Source organism: Parasteatoda tepidariorum, chromosome 6, assembly GCF_982258835.1.
Source record: "Parasteatoda tepidariorum strain Cologne lab strain chromosome 6, Ptep-v5.0, whole genome shotgun sequence".
Classification (NCBI taxonomy): domain Eukaryota; kingdom Metazoa; phylum Arthropoda; class Arachnida; order Araneae; family Theridiidae; genus Parasteatoda; species Parasteatoda tepidariorum.
In genome coordinates, this window is record NC_141760.1 from 74,128,010 (window position 1) to 74,150,068 (window position 22,059).

The 22,059-nt window shown below is 27.4% G+C and overlaps 1 protein-coding gene across 1 annotated transcript in view; it reads left to right on the forward strand.

The window, feature by feature from the left end:
• Positions 1-5,576: 5,576 nt before the first annotated feature.
• Cad87A (cadherin 87A) overlaps positions 5,577-22,059 on the forward strand; it is a 70,693-nt gene continuing 54,210 nt past the window's right edge. The window contains exons 1-7 of the mRNA XM_087166039.1: positions 5,577-5,850; positions 12,406-12,482; positions 16,764-16,841; positions 17,926-18,059; positions 19,450-19,518; positions 21,135-21,224; positions 21,854-21,952. Of these exons, the coding sequence (XP_087022165.1) occupies positions 12,446-12,482; positions 16,764-16,841; positions 17,926-18,059; positions 19,450-19,518; positions 21,135-21,224; positions 21,854-21,952 (507 nt within the window). The 5' untranslated portion in view covers positions 5,577-5,850; positions 12,406-12,445. The remainder of the gene's footprint in view (positions 5,851-12,405; positions 12,483-16,763; positions 16,842-17,925; positions 18,060-19,449; positions 19,519-21,134; positions 21,225-21,853; positions 21,953-22,059) is intronic.

The following is a 22,059-nucleotide window of genomic DNA, read 5'->3' on the forward strand; positions in this document are numbered from 1 at the left end:
CGCTCCGGCTAACTTAGGAAATTAATTTTAAAATGTACCTTGTACCGTTATAAGTTCCATCACATTTTGTCTTTCTGTAAATACGATAGAGAGCAGCACCAGAACTTCTTCAGAGAAGCATTTCGTAGTTTTTATTTCCTTTTATAGATGGCAGCACTAAATTACTTTTAAAAAAATTTTAAATGAATCATGCTTGTTTACTGTTTTGAATTTTTCAATTTGATTAGGTTCCAATATGTAAGATTTAACAATTTAAATTCCGAGTAAATATTTCTTTTGACGTAACACTTTTTCTTTCGACACACATTTTTGAAATTAATGTTCATCTAAAATCAATAGACTAACTATTTTATTTTTAAATGATATATATATATATATATATATAATATTATTAAAAATAGATACATTTTTATTGTTTTTTTAGTAAATAATTAGTGTAATTTACATATGTCTAATACAAGAAGAAAAAAAAAACTTCGTTCCATGGTATTAGAGGGTTATTATGGGTCTTAAAAATATTTGATAATGGTAGTAAGTTCTGGTAAATACTTTTATAAATATTTATATCTCAGAAGCGAAGTTTACAATGCCATTCTCTAGAATACGAAGAAAAATTGTTTATTCCAAAATATTATACGCTTTATTCCTTTTATTGCACACACTAAAAAAAAAAAAAAAACACTTTAAAAATATAATCTTCTTTTTATTGCTATTTTTAGAAAAATCTCAAAAAATTGACGTTTTCAGGATTACATTTATTTTTATTAATTCTTTTACGTAATTGTCCATTGTATTACCCCATATTCGGAAAATGTTTCATAAAAGAATATGCTGATTTTTGAATAGTACTGTTTAAAGAACGTACAATGCGCAAAAAGTAAAAGAAATACCCTAAATATTGTTTGATCAATTGATCGGATTTTCATTTTCAAGGACTCGATTTTAATGGTCCGAAGGGGTGACCTCAAATATGCTAATTCTTCAGTGCAGACGATATTTTGAGTAACGAAGTCAAGCACAAAAATGTACTTTCTCTGAATAAATAAACTCTGATTTTTTTCTGATTCTAGGAATATGAAGTCCTTACCCCCAAAATATAGGAGGTATCCAAAATCTGGAAAATATTGTCCCACTATAGCTGGATCAGCAGAATGATCGTAAGTGAGGACCCTTTAATGTTAATTTTACTTTTTGCGCACTTTGTCATACCTCGAGAACTTTTTAAGCAAATTAAGACATTTTTGCACACTATTTTAAATTTGATTTAGCCAAAGATTATTTCACACAAAAAATTATTTTGATAATTATTTCTTACTATTTATTATTTTGTTCAATAATAGTCGGAAAAAATTGAAATTCAATGTATACAAATTTCTACATCATTTAAAAGACTGTAATTTAATAAGGCAAAATACGAAATTTATAGGAAACCAGCCGAACAGTTTCCGGAAAATCAAATTTTAAAAAGGTTAGATAATTAAAATTCAATTTCTCAGGAACAACTCAATAGATTTCGTTCAAATTTTGTATTTTGTCATACAAAATAGCATTGTTAAATGACATAAAAATTTGTGTACTTGAAAATTCAAAATGTTTTTGACTATTAATAAACAAAGTAATAAAAAATATTAAATAGTAATTAAAATTTATATTTTGCATGGGATAACCTTTGGATAAACGATATTTATAAGTGTGTTCAAAAATTTTCCCTTTAAATTTTCTCGAGGTATGGAAATTTCTTCGAGGAAATTTTTTAGTGGAGAAAATAAGCAAAAGGTAAAAATGACATTAAAGGGTCCAAACTTTGGATAGCTCTCCTGACCATACTATTGTTACCATATTTTCTAAATTGCTGCCTCCAATATTTTTAGGGAGTTGGAAATCGTAATCCATCGGGTAAAAAAGGCATGCTTATTCAGAGAAAGTGTGGTTTTATGAATGATTTCTTAACTTAAAATATTTTTTCTACTAAGTAGTATAATAGAGCTCACTCTCATGAACCATTAAGATTAAGTTCTAGTACGTGAAAATCCAATCATTACATCGAAAGTTATTCGAAAGCCTATCGATATATTATTAAAGTGTTTGGTTTATTTATTTATTATGCACTGTACGTCTCAGATGCAAAGTTAACTAAACAGCACTATATTTAAAGATTTAATAAATTTTTTAGTAATAATACTTTCACTTTTTAATAAATTTTAAAAAGTGAACAAGAGGAAATAAAAAGAGAAGGGAATTGTCCCTTCTATAATTACATATTCGGGCACTTTTTTACAAATGAACTCTTTGAGCTGCAATGGCTCAGGGGACAGAGCGTTCGCCTTCCAATGAGGAGAACCGGGGTTCGATCCCGGTGATGGCTGGTCGATACGGATGCCGCATCCGGCTTACACCGTATACAGTGCTGACGTGAAATATCCTCAGTGGTAAACGGATCATGGGTTAGAGTCCCATTGTCATTAGGCTAACCTTGGGATGCTCTCGTGGTCTTCCTCTCCATGTAACGTAAATGCGGGTTAGTTCCATCAAAAAGTCCTCCACGAAGGCAAATTTCTCACAGTACTTGATCCAGGAGTGTCCTTGTCTTCTGGATTGGATTCAAAATGACAAGGCTACGGAGTTGAATATTAGTAGTCGTAAACCCAAAAATTGGTTCTGCTGTTCAACGACGGTTATTAAAAAAAAAAATTTACTATTTCATTTTTTTACTGATATTTTAGGCAACTTTTCAAATCAGGAGTTAAGTGGGACATATTTTTTTTGAAGGAGCGAAGTAAATAAGAATTATTTTTCACAAAAAAAATTAAAAGATCCGGTGAGCATTTAAGATATTTCGTAATTGATAATTTTTCGCTCACATTTTTGATCGCTGCTTATAGGAAGAAGAAAAAAACATGTTTATTTTTTACTGTTACTGTCATTAAAATTTACAATTCAGAAACAAAGTATAGGGATCCATTTTAATTAAGGCTCCTATACTGCTCTATTCAGGGGCTCTAATTTTAATTAGTGACACGAATGAGAATTATATATCTAAAAATATTAGAAAGCTCTAAGTGGTGTAAATACTTTCAGTAATACTTTTCCTTTTTACCACTGCAAAATAAAACACATTTTCTTTAAAAAAAATATTTTTTAGAGATATTTTAGAAAAAGAATTTCAGTGCGTCATCTTTTTAAAGTGTAGCACAAATTAAAGCTATTTATCTCCCCATAAATAAAGTTTTCCGTTGCGCAAATATATTTCGATACCAGGAGAGACCCTTTTTCTCAAAAAATTTTAAAAAAAAACGATAACTTAATATGCACAATACTTTTCACAAAAACGCCCTCATCTCAAAAATTTTATAATTACTGCTTATTTCTGTTATACTTGAAAAATATTACAGTGCGCAAGAAAAAAAAAAAAAAAAAAAAAAAAAAAAAAAAAAAAAAAAAAAAGGAACTAGCCACCATAAATAGCTTTTGTTATTCCATTTGATCTTAACGTTTTAGAATCCGATCTGAATGGTTCGAAGAGGTGACCTTAAATGTGCTAATTAATTAGTGCAGTCGATATTTTATGTTGCGAAATCAGATTCAAAAACGTACTTTTTCGTAATAAATAAACCTTTTTATTTATTTATTTATTTATTTATTTATTTATTTATTTATTTATTATTATTTTTTTTATTAGTTCAGATTTTAGACCCCCAAAATATAGGAGGTACCCGCAATCTGGAAAATATCGTCGCCAGTGTTAAGTCAGGAGTACCTAACACTGGGGTCAAAACGATCCAAAGTTTTGACCCCGTAATGCTAGTTTTACGTTTTTCCTATTTCGCCATATCTCAAGAACTTTTTAAGCAAATTGAAAAAATTTTGCACACAATTACAAAATTTGTTAATCCACCGATAATGTCATGCAAAAAATAACTTTTAGGAGATATTTATTATTTTTTTATTATTCTATTTAATAATGCAAGAAAACATTTCAAATTGTTAAGTATATAATTTTTTTTTTAAATCATTATATAGAGTCTAATTTTGCATGACAAGATATGAAATTTGAGCTAAAGTGGTCGAATAAATCCAAAGAAATCAAACTTTTAAAAAGTCATATAGTTAAAATTTGATTTTCTCAGGAATTATTCGACCGATTTCACTCAAATTTTGTATTTTGCCATGTAAAATTGGATTCTTTAATATAATATAAAAATCGTAAACCTTACAATTCAAAATAATTTCGACCATTAAAAAATTAATCTATACTTATAATAGAATAAAGAATTTGTGCATGTGTGTGTGTGCGTGTGTCTGAATATCAGATTGCATTGCGGGTAAACCCGAGGCTCTAAGATGACGTCATTCAACATGAAGCTAAATTAGTACGATTGTGAATAAATGACGAAGCCCGATTTTCGAACTTTTAACTAAATTTTTTGTTCAGAAACATTTAAAAAATGGAATTTTTTCATTGACTTGTTTTAAAGAGGATCATATTTATAACCGTCGTTGAACAGCCGACCCAATTTTGGGCTTACGACTACTAATGTTCAACTCCGTAGTCTTGTAATTTTGAACCAATCCAGAAGACAAGGAAACTCCTGGATCAGTACCCCCAGAGGTATTGATTGGTTATGAGAACATAGAGGACTATGCTACTCGACAGATTTAACATGCATCAGTTACCATTTACTACACGGGGAGTCTTCGGCCGGCAGGGATCGAACCCACGACCTCTTGGACATGGGCCCAGTGCCCTACCAACCAGGCTATCCTGGCCCTCTCGGACCAGTATAAAATATGATCCTATGGCTAGGATAGCCAGGTTGGTAGGGCATTAGGCCCATGTTCAAGAGTTCGTGGGTTCGATACCAGACAGGCCTCCATGTTCTCATAACAAATCAAAACCTCTGGGGGTACTGAATTGGAGATTGATCGTTCTCTGATTCAGGATGAATGGATGTATGAATGGGTTCACCCTATAGACGGTGTGGCGTATGGGTGTGGCAGAAGTCGAATTCTTGGCCATAGATGGCACTAATGGAGAACAAGAACAATGGCAACCCCTCTGCCTTAATGGCATACGTCAACAACAACTGGTCCGAGAACTGAAAAATATACCTTAAATTTATTAATTAATAAGGTGCAGACCATATTTAACGGTACGAAATCTGGCACATTAAAACTCATTATGTCTGATTGCCTTTTTCTATTTATGATTATGTTTTTTGACCTGGTATTACTTTTCCATTTTTTTTCTGGAGAGGGCACAGTAGCCTTAATATGGAAAGTATGGTTTTAGCAAGGAAGAACAGTATATAGATTATATTAATCTGGTATTTCACCATTTTAAAAAGTAAATTTTAAAAAAATTGAGCACAATAATTAAAACTGTTCTATTAAACAAAATTTTACGACTTAATCTAACGGAGTAGTTGCTCGTCAAATATTTATAAAAAGCATCTGTCAGGACCCTTTAGTCCCGAGTATTCTTCCCCCCTTCTTTCCTATCCCTACCCTCACCTTAAAAACAGGCCAACAGGTAAGCCATAACCGAAAGAATGGAGGAACTTCGAAAAACCGGTTCTACAGTTTCTTTCATGCCGTAGTCGGAAGAGGCCACGTCTTTGTGAGATCTCAAGAATACCGCCTTCAGGTGTGTTTGTTCTTGAAAGAAGATGAACCTGTTGTTGTCATTTTAGAACAATATACACTAAAACCAATACTGGTCTTTCAATGGTAGTTGAAACCTAGCCACAACATTTGGATTAATAGTTTGTGATATCATTATGATACTAATTATTTAAGATAGTTTGCTGTTTATTATTCAGAATAAAAAACTGAGAAAATCCCGATAAGTGGGTGAGTATAGATCTATTTTTGGGCGTTTGCTTTTAACAAAACTGGTGAAACAAAAGTAATGTTTTGGTTCGTTGCTTCAATGTCTTTTAATAAATAATCCCAATTTTTGTTCGTAAAGAGTAAAAGATTATGAATGTTTAGATATTTTTAAGAAATCACTGCAAGGCTTAGTACATAAACCGTGTGCAACCTAAAATTAATATGTATTCATTATTTTTAGGAAAGTTCAAAACAAATGACGATATAGTTAGTTTGTATGACTGTAGTTAAGCTTAATATAATGTAAAGTTATTTATAAATTTCTCTTATTAGATGAAAATAGGTTTGCATTTAAAGAAAAATAAATAAATGTTATAAACTTCATCTGTTTTGAAGAACTGTATATACATTTATTTTGAGGAAGATTCGAAACTATATTTTCATTGAATCAGAAAAATATATAAACAATTCCATTTTTGTAAAAATAATACCCAAATAGTTTCCATTAAATGAGGGAAAAAAATTAACTATTTAAATAATAACATAATTTGACTGTGTCAAATATGTTTTCATTAAATAATGTCAATGTCAATTGTAATAAAGTCATTAATAATATTTTTATTTAATAATATCAAATGTGTTTCCATTAAATGACAAAAATAAATCACTTATTTAAATTATAACATAGTTTACCCACCATGAAAATTTTTTTTAAGCATTTATGAGAATGATTTGTCTTCATTTAAGCTATTTTGGAGTCATTTAAAAGAAACTTTGCTAGCTTAAACTTTGCTAATTTCCAAATTTCAAATTTTTTTTTTTTGAATAATAATTAAAAAGCAGAATGCATTGAAACCCTTAAATGACAAGGTTAAATATGTAAAATACTTTGATTCTAAAATACTTTCTAAATACTTTATTACTAAAATACTTTCTATAAATTACAAAAATTATTATTTTTTTATTATAATATAAATCATAATTATCTAAAAATCCTATATTATTAAAAATTTTATATATCATATTATTATTTTTAAAAAAATATATCCAGATTTTTTTTTAAACTTAATTTTAGCATTTAATTATTTCCGTGAAATGAACAAAAATCTTTACACCTCAATATCGCTAAAAATATTAAATTTGCACTAAACTTTTTGTAGGTTATGCGTTTGTTGTTATTAAAACTAAACAAGCATTTCCAGAAATTGAAATTTGATTACTATTTGTTGAAAAAAGTTATTTGCTAATATATTAATTAATTACTCTTTTACGTTTTAATTTAAAAATTAAAATTTAAACAAATATGTTATAAATTATTTAAATTTGACACTTTATCATTTTATCATAAATAATGAACAACAAGCAAAAAAAAAAATTTCAGTAAAACATTTTCATTTAATAAAAAATATAAAAGCTATGGACATAAATTTTAAGTGATGTATCACTGTACTATATGATTCAAACTTGCAACATGATTAAAAATTTACTAATTATTTTTTTTCTTTACATATTTAGATTCAAGTATAAAACGCCTTTAAAATAAAAATCAATAAGTTAAAAAGTATATGCCTTAATTACTTTTAAAAAAAAACTTTTCAGTACAATAGATTATGAAATTCCAATCTATAGATACTGTATGTTTCGATTCTTTTCATAAAAAACGATTGGTCTTCGAGTTTTTGATCCTATTATTTGTTTAAAACTGAAAATTTCTTTCATCATATCAGAAGGATATCGAAAGTTAACATTTATTCTGATCTCCTGACCAAACTAAACGAACTAAGACTGCGACTACTCCTTATATTTTAGAGGTGAGATATCCAAATTCGTCGAAAAAAAGGTATGTTATTCAGAGAAAGTACGTTTTTGTGTCTGATTCCGTAACTTAAGATATAGTCTGTACTAATTAATTAGCATATTTGAGGTTACACCCACGAATCATTAAGAGTGAGTTCTAGAACGTAAAGATACTACCATTAGATCAAAAGTTATTCAGGGTGGTCAGTTTTTTTTATTTTGCTCTCTGTACTATGTTACGATACAGATCTTTATGAAACTAGCTAAAAATAATTTTATTTTTTATTTTATTGATACTTTACATAAATACTATTTTAAAAGCCTATTTTAGAGTCAATATAAGGATTATACATATTTTACGTAAGAGGATTAATTTCTTATCCGTAACTGTAACGTCATCCTATATATTTATTGGTACGTAACTACTTCTATTTTTCAGTGTTTCGTCAACTGAATAATTTTTAACAGTCTTTTGATAAATTTGTATTGGGGGATATTGTCAGAGGATGTTAACTATTGGTTATAAAGGATAAGTGTCTGTGAAGAAATTAACTTAAAAAAAATTTTTAACATACAAAAAACATATAAATAAAAGTGCGATTTGAAACTTTGTTTCATACAAAAAAAGAAGAAAAAACACAGAAAGCCAATTAAAAGCTTCCTAGCTTTTTAAAATAGCAATTACTGTATTTTAAAAGCATCATGTAATGTAAAAAGAAAGATAATCAGAGAAAAGTCAGTTTGTAATTGATAACATTATACATACCATACATACATAACACATAATAACACACACATTATACATTCCACACCGTCAGATATATCATTACAGATACCATGCAGTCACTCAGCATAATACATGCGTTATACATTAACTAATTAAAATAATCTTTATTTACTTTTTATTAAAAAACTAAGGATTTCTTTACGTTCAGTGAAATTGTGTGTGAGTGCAAAAATAAATACTGTTTTTTTTCCTTAAAAAAATTAAATTACCTTTTTGAAGGCAGTTTAAAGATTTATAGTTCACCACATAATGAGACCAGTTCTAAAATTCTTCTGGAAATAAGAAAGGAATGCCCTCTTTGCACTGAATAGGCAACAGTGAAAACGGAAGACTTAAACCTTTCCTTAAGAATAAATTGCCTTTGTTAAACGATATAAAACAATGCATTAATTCAGGCAACCGAAAACAATAGAGACAGTAGCGCAAAGAGCTATCATTGACAGTTTCACATTTTTCACAGACATAAACTGGTGCTTGACTTTTTAATTTTTATTGCTCACCTTTTTTATTTGCTAGAAATAAAATTAAAAAAATTTACATGACTTTTTCACAAAGTATCAGATCAAATTCCGTGTGATTATAATTGAAGAGAGGTTCTAAATAAAATTTTGAAAAATTGGAATTTCTCGGAGACAGATCTTATTTTAGTCTTCATTATGTGTAAAACATTAATTTGTATTGTAAAGTATTAAAATTTCGCTGATCTTAGTACTTGAAGATACCAAATGGCAATCTTTTGATATTTTTAGAATTAAAGAAGCATCCCAAGTCCACATGGTAATAAGCAGTCTACGAATAGCTTTAGGATGACTATCATTTGGAGAAAGCTTGCAGTTAAGAAACAAGAGCAAAAAATCATAATTTTAATTTCTGATTATCAACGTCACTTATATTAGAATTTTCATCCAATAAGGTTTTCAATTATTAATCATAAATGGAGATCTTTTAGCGCAGGAACACATTTAGTGAGATTTGACAGTCGATGGCAATGGGACAACAGAAAGCTATGGATGGATGATTGAATGTAAACAATAAGAAGCTTTTTAAAACCGGAAGAAATGTAGAAAACTTCCGGTGTGTCCCTCCCCTTATGTTATGTTTACGAGGCAATGAGTGAACAGGCTTGGTATTCTAGGAAGTTTTATTGCTGTGACTTGTGTTTAAATTTAAGAGTAATTTTACCCTTCATAAAAATTTTCTGTAATTTTCAAATTCTGAAAGGTCGTGAATCGTAAAGAAATTTGAGGAAATTACTAAACATAGAAAAACCGTAAAGTTTGCCATGTTTTGAGTTTTATCCGTTTTTTCGCTATATTTGTGTAAAATATCACCGTTTGTTATTTTTTGGATAGCATCATAGCCTGATAGTGGAGTTTTTAAATTTGTTTGTAATAGCATAATATTGGATGGCTGCTTTTTTCTAGATTAGGCTAAAAAATAAATCGGAAGTAGAAACCCAAATGTCTTACGACGAATTTTAACCCCTTGAACTGCCTGTGCTTAGCTTTATATGGGCATCTATTCATACTCCAAACACATTTTTACATGAAAAAAAAAAAACAATATTAAAGCATATTCTAAACTAAGCTAAACTTAAAGCATATTCAGTTACATCAAAACTTAGAAAATTAATTTTCCAAAACTTGAAAAAAATTTAAAGTATGGGGGAGCAGATTTTCTAAATTTTTTAAATAGTACAACGGCAAAAAATCAATTAGTCACTACATTTTTAAAAGCATTTTTAATCATGAGCTTCTAGTGACATTTACCGTTATAATTTAAAACAATTATTTCCTTCTTTTAAAAAAAATATAAACTTTAAGAATTCATTCATTTTAGTTTCGGAATTTTACCCTTAATAACATTTTCTCTTCATACTGGTTTCAAGGATTACTCACGTTTTCTGGTTCAAGGTTTGTAGTTGGACTAAATCGCAGATAAAAAAAAACTGAAACAAACCGCTAAGTAAAACAAATGCCTGTCATCAAAAAAACATAAAATTTTCAAAAGAGAGCATATCTTTTATTTCTGTCTTGCAAATTATAAAAATGCTTCTAAACTTGTATAGATGCAGAAATACTTTTCTTTTAAACTACGTTTTTAACATTCATGCGTGCAGTTTCTTTTTTTTTATTTTAAAGCAGTGTAATATCTGGTAAAAATACAATTTTGCAGCATTACTGTCAGTGTTGCAAAATTAATTTTAGTAATCATGTGTTCATCAAGTTTTAAAAAGGCATTTTCATTTATCATTGAATTACTTATTCAATGCTTATTAATGTCATTATCTATGCAAAAGTGAAAGTTTATTAATGATTTCTATGTGACTTTGAAAGACATTTTAAACGTGATGTGTCATACGACGAAAAAAATTCTTATAAAAATACCATACTGTATAGTAATAACGTTTCGGGTAAAAAAATTAAGAAAAAAAAGATAAATAAAGAAACATCATAACGATTTTGGTTAATAAAAACAAAATATTCGGTATTTAAACTATTGAATTGGCAATTTTTACATTCATATGCTAATGGTTAACCTGAAATTCTGGCTATCAAAATTACAGCTCCTATTAACCCACACTTAGCAACAACAAAAAATATTGAAAAGTAAATTAAACCAAATAAATGGTTTTTACGCCATGCAGTAATGTATTATGATAATATTACTTTATTTTACCATATTTTTCAAATCTTATCACATATTTAAATACCATATTTTAACTGTAAGTTTTACCAAAATTATTATGAAAGTGCTTCAGCAAAAATTATTGCTTAAGCTTTTTGATGTTTTATAGAGCCAATGACACGGCAAATTTTACCGTATTCTGGTAGTTCTGCCGATTCTTTACTGTCAGTGTATAAATGATTGAATAATCATTTATAAATGATTGAATAATCATGTCTTGTATGCTTTATAAAATGATTAACAATATTTTTGCTGCTCAAAATTGTTTCAAGTATGCTCTAAGCAAAATTTATGTTAAAATTATCCTACTGAAAAGAAGGCGAAATATTACTGAAAAGAGAAGAAAAAAATATCGAACAGAAAGGAGAAATTGTTAATAATTGTCTCCAAAGTTTCACATCAACCTTCTGAATTCAATACTTGTATGTCAGCCGATTAGAATAGCTTAATGAGGTATTTTTCCTTCTTAGGGTATTTAATGACATATTTTTAACCTTTCAGTGATGAAAATAATAAAGAATAAAAAGGATATTTTAAAAAACATTAATTTAAATGAAATTAATTTAGGTTCGCTTAAAATGAAATTTTGTGGAAAAAAAACGCAGAACTTCATGACCTTTTCTAATAGTGTGCATAAGTAGTATGCAACTTAGTTCTTAAAAATGCAAAAATTAGTCGAAACACTTTCCAAAAAGAGTTAATTATTTTTTCTATCTATCTATTAAATCCAATTTCAGCACACATCTTAACTTAAGAAAAAGTTAATTATGTAGTTCAATAGAAATTATGGACTCTAATATAAAAAATGTTTTTAAAAACACACGCATTAATAACATAGCCAAAATGCGTAGCACAAATGCTTTGTAATTTCCTAGAATTTTAACATTATTTAAAGAAAAAAAAATTCAAGTATTAAACTTACTCCTCAAACTATTTATGAGAGCAGCATGCTCTATTTTCATACTGCTTACGAGTGTTCCATTAAAATACTTACATAATCTCTTTTTTTCCTTTTCTTTGTTCCTTATTATTTCTTTTTAATGTTTGAAAATTATCGCATCGGTTTCAAAACTTTGAAAATTATTGCATATTAGACACCTTTCTACCATACAATTTTTACAATTTGAACGAATGAAATCAAAAATAAATAGAATAGTTTATTTAATGAATCATATTGTTTTTTGTGAATCAAAAAGTTACTTAAATTTCCTCCTTTTGTTACCAGCATTATTGTTTTAATTATCTTATTCATTATAACACATTTTATTATTTTCAGTGTCTTTAAGGAAATTTCTTGTTTTCAGGTATAGCTCATAACAGTCACCACATGCACCATAGACTAAAATGATATTTTCAGCATTAGTACTATTTAGCTATTTAGGTAAATACAACCTTCTTTATAAATATTCTTATTCCTTTTTCTCACAAATTTGTAACGTAATCGAAATTTTCTAATCATATTGCCTTTTTTTAAAATGAATTTTGTAGGGAAAAAATAATGGAATGAGGTTTTGTAAAGAAGATACGGTTCGTTTATTGTAAAAAGTGAATTATCTTGCAAAATTATGTGGAAAAAAACAATTACTAGTTATCAGAATTATATAGGGAATTTTATTGCCATTATTTGAGTTGATTCTCTTTAAAAACGATAAATGATGACTAAATATGTAACTGTACATAATTAAAAAGCATGAAATTTCTCTTAATTTTACTATAAGACTGTCACATGTAGCATTATTGAATTCAAATATAACTTAATCCTTTATGTAACTGTTTTTTTTTTAAATATTACCTTTTCAATAAGTTGTGTTATGCATTGTTACAAATTTTAACGTGCATCGAACCATGGTTGAGACTTTCTACTTCCTTCATATCGATCTAAGTTGAACCATTTGACTTCTTAAACTTTGATTCAACTTGAATCGAAATATGGTTAAACTTGACACTTTATTAAAACAAATTTGCACTTTATTATGGTTCAAGATAACGTTATTTAGTTAGAATACGAGACTATTTTTTATGAAAATGTAGCTGCATGTGTAATATAATTATTCACTAAATATAATTATTGGGGGAAAAATTAATAAATATAAATCCCTAAAAAGTTTCTTTATTTTTGTTATATTTCTTTAATGGAAGCTTTGATATGTCTTTAATTATTTTTTTTTTCAAATAAATTGTGTTAAACATTGTTACAAATTTTGTCGTGTATCGAATCATCGTTGAGACTTCCTTCTTCCTTCATATCGTTCGAAGTTGAACCCTCTTAGAGCACTCTTTAACTTCATTACGCGATACAATTCAACTTGATTCGAAACATAGTTCAACTTGACACCTTATTAAATATGTAGCAAACGTACATCTTATTATGGTTTAAGACAACGGCAATATGGTAGAATATGGTACTAAGTTTTAGGAAAGAGTTGTTTTATGTATAATATAATTATTCATTAATTATAATTATAAGGAAAAAAAATTAATAAATATAAAAGTTACTTTATTTTCGCTATATTTCACTAATAGAAGCTTTAGTGCGTCTTTAATACATTCATAAAATAGGAAAATAAAATTTAACGATGAAACAATACTATGTTTGTGGAGCTATTGTTCTTTTTTTTTTTTTTCTATTACGTTGTTATTGATTTCTGTTTACTGAGTTGTTCTAGACATATATTCATTGGATTTTCATCATCGTATTTAAAACATATGCGTAAATCCCTAACCTTGCATAAATCCTAGAAGTAAGATAAATCTTCTCGTTAGTTAAAGTAAAATTGCGGTCTTTTTCAGCTGCTTATACTTTTAAGCTTTATATTTTTTGACACAAAAAAAAGCTTTCAAATTTTATTTATCTGAATATATTTTGGGCAAATAAACTTTTACACTGAGAAAAAAAAAATTTAAAATTACCGTATTGAGTGGTAATAAGCATGTATGGTAAGAGAAACTATAATTCTGGGAGCAATAACTAAAATATATAGCATTTAAACCAATCATTTGATAGTTTATTCCCTTCATATAGAAACGGTTTATCAAAAACTCCGGGCTTCAAAATCAAAGTTCTTACTATCACACAATTAGTAAAAAATACATAAATCTTAAAGCAAATTTGACTGAATGGTTTTTATGTCATGCTCTAAGGTATCATGATAAAATTACCACTTTTAAACACATTTACCGAATTTTGTCACATATTATATCACATATTATCAAATTCTCTAACAGTTAATTATATATTGTTAATTTTGCCAAAATCATTACCAAAGCGCTTCGGGAAAAACTAGTGAGCTTTTTGTAGTTCTCAACGAGACGGAAACACGGTAAATTTTACCAAGTGTACGAGCAAATATTAAGTGTACGAAGGAATATTTGAGTGTCATTTATCTTCTTCAGAATTTTCGTTCACGTTTCGTTGCAAAGTTAGCCATCCATATGATATCAAGAAAAAAAACAGCATATGTTATATAAGATATAAAAAAATTGGTGTTTGTGGATAAGAGGGCATTGTCCTCCAGAATTTGAAGAAAAAAATCGATATGGCGAGAAGAATTATTAAAAGTTTTATAGGATTAAATACGTTTGAAGGAATGCATTTGACAATCCGTTAAAATCCTCTAAAAATTTGAATGAATCATCCTTTACGGTGAATGACTTTTTGAAAGCGTAGGATTTAAGAAAATACAAAGATTAAGAAGTAAAAAAAGTTAAGAAACTCCTATGATTTCATCGTTAAATACAGCAGCAATTTTCGTCTACAAAATTAAAAAGATTTCTTCTTTTGAATAGTGGTTTAACAAAAACATTTGCACTTTGTATTATATTGCTCTCAGAAATTCGTTTCGACAAGATTCGAATTTATAATTCTCTAGCCTTACTGATAAACATGGTCAAAATAGTTTAAATTTTAGACATACACAGTATTAATCTTGGGAATTATATAAGAGGTAAATTTCAATCAAACCTACATCAGTTTTTAATACTTTTATACATTTTTTGGAAAATAAAAATAGCCAAAATAGTAGAATTTAGAATTTAGAAAAATAACCAAAATAGAATTTAGATTTTCAAGAACAGGCTATACTCTGATTAAAGGAAGTTTTTTTTTTTTTTTTTGGAATTAATATATTTTATAGCTGTTCACACACACACAAATATTGCGAACAATAAAATACAATCTTTTCGTTAAATAACCTGTTTTAAAAGCTAAAAACTAAAATATGTGCAGAAATAGCATTAATAAACAAGTGATAAAATAATCTCACAGTAAATTGCACCCCCGTTTGATTAGTGTGAAAAGTAAATATTTGTATTTTTTTTTTAGAAAACTTAAAGTAAAACTTATATTTTGGCTGCAGCCTACAATGTGACCTGCCCTACGGATGGGCTATAATATTGAATATAGCATAGATTTCATTTCTGGTGTAATTTTTAATTTTGCATTTCAATAATACGGCATTTAATTTTTTCGTTAGCAAGTGCAATCCATTGATAAATTTATTTGTCTATTGATATTGATTTTTGAAATACACTAATTTATTAAAAAATTATTGCCAGTTTTGAAATCAGTTCAGTTTTACTTTAATTGTTTTAAAAAGGCATCACTACCTATATAGGGAAGAACAGTGGGTAAAATAATAAAATCAAATAAAATAATAAAATGAAATAAGCAAATAAAGTGAACACTATAACAGGTATGCACAACGAACTTTTGGTCTGTGAGCCACTTAAACTACAAAATACAGTGTTTAGGTCAATATGAATATAATTCTGTAATTGCAAAAATGCGAAGTATATTTAGATTCTTTTTGAAAGTAATATAAATGGGTTTCAAATATATAATTAGTCCTTTTTCCGCACACTGTAAAATATTCCAGAAAAAAGAACCGGCACTCAATTTTTAGTGGCTCACTGGTTGTGCATTACAGTCATGATGTTAACTTTATTACTTGTTTTGTAAAAGTTCTGCCTGTACTTTTTACCGTAAAATTCATTTTGACAGGAATATTTTAAGGATTTGATGTACCATAATTTTTACAATAATTATTACCGTATAATCACTGACTCAATCTAATTGAATAATTTCTATAAAAATTACAGTATAATATTTTACGGTAAAATGGTTTTTACGGATGGTATACCAAAAGTGCCTTTTTTTTTATATCGTAATTTAATCCGAAGTTTTTTACCATGAGAATAATGAAAATAATGTCAATAAATTTAAACAAGCAAATAATATTCTATAAAGCAAATTACGGTGAGTTTATAGGCATACAACGAAAAAGTTAACTTAAATTTACATATATTCTTCAAGTTAACTTTCACTATTATTCAGAAAACAAAATTTGTACCTAATACAGCATCAGATTACTGTGATAACTAATGCTGGAATTTTAAAATTATAATTTTTATTTTTATTATTATTAATAATTATCTTATCCCTACGAAATTTTCGTTTATTATTCTCTTTCAATTCATATTTTATTTTATTTTATAATTTTATAACTGTCGTTGAACAACCGACCCAATTTTGGGTTTACGACCATTAATTTTCAACTCCGTAGCCTTGTAATTTTGAACCAATTCAGAAGACAAGGAGACTCCTGGATCAGTATCCCCAGAGGTATGACTTGTTATAATTTAAATTTATACGTTTCTATTTTAGGCCTATCCGTTGCCAATCGTCCACCTATTTTCCTTCGAAACATTGATTTAGCTGTTATTAAAGAAAACACCCCCATTGGTAAGCAATAATTTCTTGAAACTTATGTATTGTAAATGTTTATCCAAACGTTTATCAATCAATTTTCTACAACTAAAATGACATTCCGATATAAAATATTTGTTGCTACTATTAAATACGCTTTCATTCTTATAAAAATTTCAATAAACCAGTTACCGAGTATTACTTATTTTGATTTTTCAACTTCGATGAAAACATCCAATGTCCGGAGTAAATATCCTTAATGTACTTTTAAAAAAAATCTCGATCTGTTCATCGTTAAGCAAACTACTGCATTAATACTTAAAATTGTTTAAAAATTCTGCAGACTTTTTCATTAACAAGTTTTTAATTGAACTCGATACCAACTATAATATGATAAATAAGTTTATCTATCTAAAAAAATTTCTTTGAGAAATTTAATTTAAGAAAGAACAAAACTAAACTTTAAATCTGAAAAATTTATCTATCAAAAAAAAAAAAATTCTTAGAAAAATTTTATTTCAAGAAACAATAAAAAAAAATTTAATTCTGCAAGAATTTGCACCAACAACAAAAGGCCAAAATTACTATAAAATTACGTTATTTATAATGAGATTTCTGCATCTTAGTTTAAATACGCTTATTTTAAGCCTAATTTAAATTTCTATTTTATTCCATTCCTTTAATAGTGTATTATTGTAACTAAACTTATTTAGTTTTAAACACAAAAAAGCATATTTAAAATTTAAAAATACGTATTTATTATAGCTTCATTATAAATTCCCCTCTCATGTAAAGCTTATACAGTTAAAATATTATAATCGCTATTTTTAGTTAAAATTTTATTGGTGGCAAAAAGTTTCATGAGACTTAAAATTTTCTTTTGAGACATAGTGGAGAACCGAGATGTATTAGTCATAGTCTTTTTAAATAAAAGAAAAACTTATTTAAATAAATAAAAACTTTGATAAGTTTAACATTTGTTAAGGTACTGAAAACGTTCGAAGTGTTTTATCGAAGAATAAGCTCTATAGGCAGTATGGATGTAAATAATACCTTTACGAAATATTATTTGCTAAATATAGTTAATTGCTTTATCAATCAAAAAAACTACTTCTTTCAGGTTCTGTATTTTTCCAATTATTGGGTTCTGACCCAGAAAATTCTACAATTACATACGGGCTTGAGGGGACAGATAGGTTTCGTGTAAACAGTACAACTGGAATAATTACAGTTGCTGAACCCATTGACAGAGAGGTAAGTACTGTCTAAAGTACCTTATACCTAGAAAATAATTTTGAAATTAAGAAGTTATGGAAAATATTCTTATTTTAGAAGTACTTCAGATAAATCTAATGATATGCACTATGAGGTAACATGAATTAATACTATATTTACAAATGATTTACACGTCTAAGTTTTAGCAAATTAGCACGCGCAACTTTCCATAATAAGAATAATTTTATATTTAACGTTAAATTATTGCACTATAATTCGAATGTAAAAGAATATACTACAATGTTTGATCATAAAGATTTAAAATTGAAATCATAAAGGTGTTACAATCATGAAGATGTTAAAGAGGATGCACTACAATCATTGAAATCTTTACATTGGAACATGTCACCGTTTAATTGAATCTTGTGATTAAATTCAGGAAAGATTACACTTGATGATAGAAAAAATTATTCAGCTTCAAAGATTATTAAGGTGAAAAAATCGCCATGTTTCGAGAGCTAAAAAATCAAGACGCCCATTCTGAAAAGTAAAACAAAGCAGAATTAACAAAAATAAAGCTAAGTTTATCAATGAAAATATGGAAAATAAAGTAAAGATGAAAAACTGGGTATCGGCATTCTTCAAGATAAGGTAAAATAGTAAGGTTGGTCAAAATGATGGCATTGTCAGTATTAATTATATTTTTTTAACATATTAATTGACATAATTGGCATAAAACGTTAATTGCCATAATACATTAATTGGCATAAAACATTATGTACAACCAACCTCACCTTGTAATTGAGTGTTTGTATCATATCAACTTTTTCCACTTTATAAATTTTTGAAGCTAATACATTTTTTTCATGATTAAATACATCCTTCCACTACAGTTTCTTGGCATTATTTCTTTTAAGGAAGATTAATTTGCACGACAAAACGTTTCAACTTGTCACTGTATTAAAGTTGCAGAAAAATGGAATGTTAATTCATACGACAATATGGTTCAACCTGTCACCGTATTAAAGTTACAGAAATCCAAATGTTATTGCAAAAATTTGAATAACGTATTCCAAAATTTCTAATATAGAAGAATTCAAATTCACGCAACTAATAAAAAAACCGATCCGCTTCTACTTTTTGATTCATCGAATAATTTGTCGGAAAATACAATTTGAATATTCGATTTTATATATTCCAAGTCAAGTCAACTAATTTAATAAGATTCAACAGTTTAAGCTTGCAAAATCAATCTCTATGTTATTTTCATTTATATCAGCATATAATAATAGTATATTTTGATCGTTAAATTATTTTTCATGGTACTAAATGATGTCAATTATTTAAGTCAATTATTTTTAGAACAATTCTTCTAAGTATATGCTTTAATTAACTTGAAGTTGAAAAGTAATTACTTTAAACACTTTAGGAAAATGACAGCTTAAGATTTTACGTGACTCTAGAAGATGTGGTTGGAGCTGGACAAGATAATAATTTGGTGAGTAAATTCAGAAAGTAAAGCATTACTTTTTTAGCCAAAATTTTTCGTAGTTAAGAAACTAAACAGTTATAACTCTTCATTAGCAGTTTTTATTTTTTTTAACTATATTAGTTCAGTTAGACTATTATTTTACCTTCGCATAACAATTTTTTGTGAATGGATTAAAAGATGGAAAGTAGAGGCGACTGATAGATCGAGATAAAATGAGTGGCTTGAGACAGCCGCTGCCGACAAACGGCTGTAGTGCAGACAGAAGAAGAAGATAACAAATTTTACCTCTAATTCAATTTCAATCATTATAAGACTGAATTAGTTTCATGAATAATTCGAATGCATAAGTAAATATAATCAATAGTTCATTTTTAGTTCAGCACGCCTAACACAAATCCTTGACATTCAAGTTGATTATTTTCATAAGTTTAGGACTTAGAGAATTACATAACTAAATATTTAAATCACTATCACTGTGTATTTTAAATTAGAAACTTAGAATTTCTGTATGAATTGCAATATTCAAAAATTTCCAATTGATAATACGATTTTAAATTGAAAATTAATCCTATCAACAAAAGCAAAGCTACATTTTTTATTCGAATGTCATATATAAGATGATAAAATATATGACAATGGTTGACTTTTGCTAAACTGACTTGTAAAGAGCTTTGGAAAAAAAGTATTCTGATTCATAGTAAGTTCACTAACAGTTATATCAAGATAAAAATTTAATAGTAAGATTAAAGGACAAAATAATGATGAATTAACTTAATAATTGTAGTTCTAAATTTAAAAATGAAACATTAGCAGATTTGTTTTAAAAAAATAAGTATTTCATAAGTCGCATAGATATTTTATAGTAAAACTTACCGTTTGAGAATAGCTAGTATGAAGAACTATGAAATAAAATTTCATTAAAATTGGATAATGACACAAGGAAATAATGAGAATTTTATTTGTTTCTAAATATTCTGATTTGAAGAAAATTCTATTCCATTTAGACTATTCTATTTTATTTAGAATATTCTATTCAGAGTGTTCTATTCTATTTACAATATTCTATTATATTATATTCTAATTTGAATATTTTATTCTGAGTAATCTAAATATCACCACCAGGTAGCATTTTATGCTTTACAGAGTACCTAAAAAGTGTCTATATATTTTAATAATCTTCTTTTTACAAAAAAAATTATCAATCCTGATACCGGGGAATATTATGCGCATGATTTTTTTGGCTATTATTGGAGTTTTGAAATAGATGGGGTGAGATTACGGCAGAACAAGTTTTTGCGGGATCCTCACAATCCAAAATCGCAATCATTCATATCTGAGGATCTTCAAGGCTAAGTTCACCACCTAGTAGTAACGTTCGAAAGAATTTTTTTTAGTTATAATTTCCATTGTTTCATCATGCCAAATTCAATTTTCTTGAAATAATTGTACTCCAATTTAATTTTCATGAAATAATTTTAATAATTCTACTAATCTATTATTCGCCAATTTTATGCTCGAATAAGTTGTAGTATATTTAATAAATAAGATTACGCTCGCTAACAAATTTGGTTTGTAAATCATAACTTTTTCAACTAATACAGATTTTTTCAAATGATTTTCAGGTCAGAGTTCCAGTAACTGTTATAATATTGGATGAAAATGACAACGAACCAGTTTTTCATAACACACCTTACAAGACAAGCATTCCAGAAGTATGTGAATTAAAGATGCATGAAAAAAATTTCAGCTTAATACACCTCAGAAAATAATAATAGTTCTAAATTTATTAATAGTATTTGAAATGAAATTAAGCTTTGTATGAATATCTGAATGAATATATGTACTTTCACTTGGTTGTATTCCTTCCTGGTATAATATTTCTTCAAACTTCTCATCCATCTTAAAACTTTTTTTTTTCTCATTCCTTCCTTTTTCCATCTTAATTTATGGTGAATCATTTCATATTAAGCTCTTTTTGAATTTAAAAATAAGACTTAATTTGAGAAAAAATTTGTTAATCAAAATTTAATTTTCTAATGAAATTTTACTAATTATTATTTTAATGTTATTTTATTTCAATTTTTTTTTCTAAATGCTTTTTTTTTTCTTATCTTTAACTTTAATAAATGGCTTACATAACTCTTTTTTAAAGTCAAAATTTTTAGAGCTAATTATGACTGTAAATCGGATAATTGTAATCTAACCTCATAATTAAATACTGAAATTACATTTAAAAAATATTCCATATCTCAGTGCTGTTACCATGAGAAAAAAAAACTAATGAATTTTTTTCAGAAAATTTAAATTCATAAAATTCAAAACATAATTTTTTTAATTTTAGGATACTCCAATTGGAACAACGGTAATTGATAATATAAGAATAACTGATGCCGATGATGTTGGAGGTATCTTACAAATCAGATGTGATTTTCATCCACAGGTTAGTTCATTTATTAATAATTGTACAGGAATAAAAATTTATAGAAAATACTGTTATTTTTAATGTACTATTTTGCACTGTAAAATTAATCCATGGAATGGTTGCTG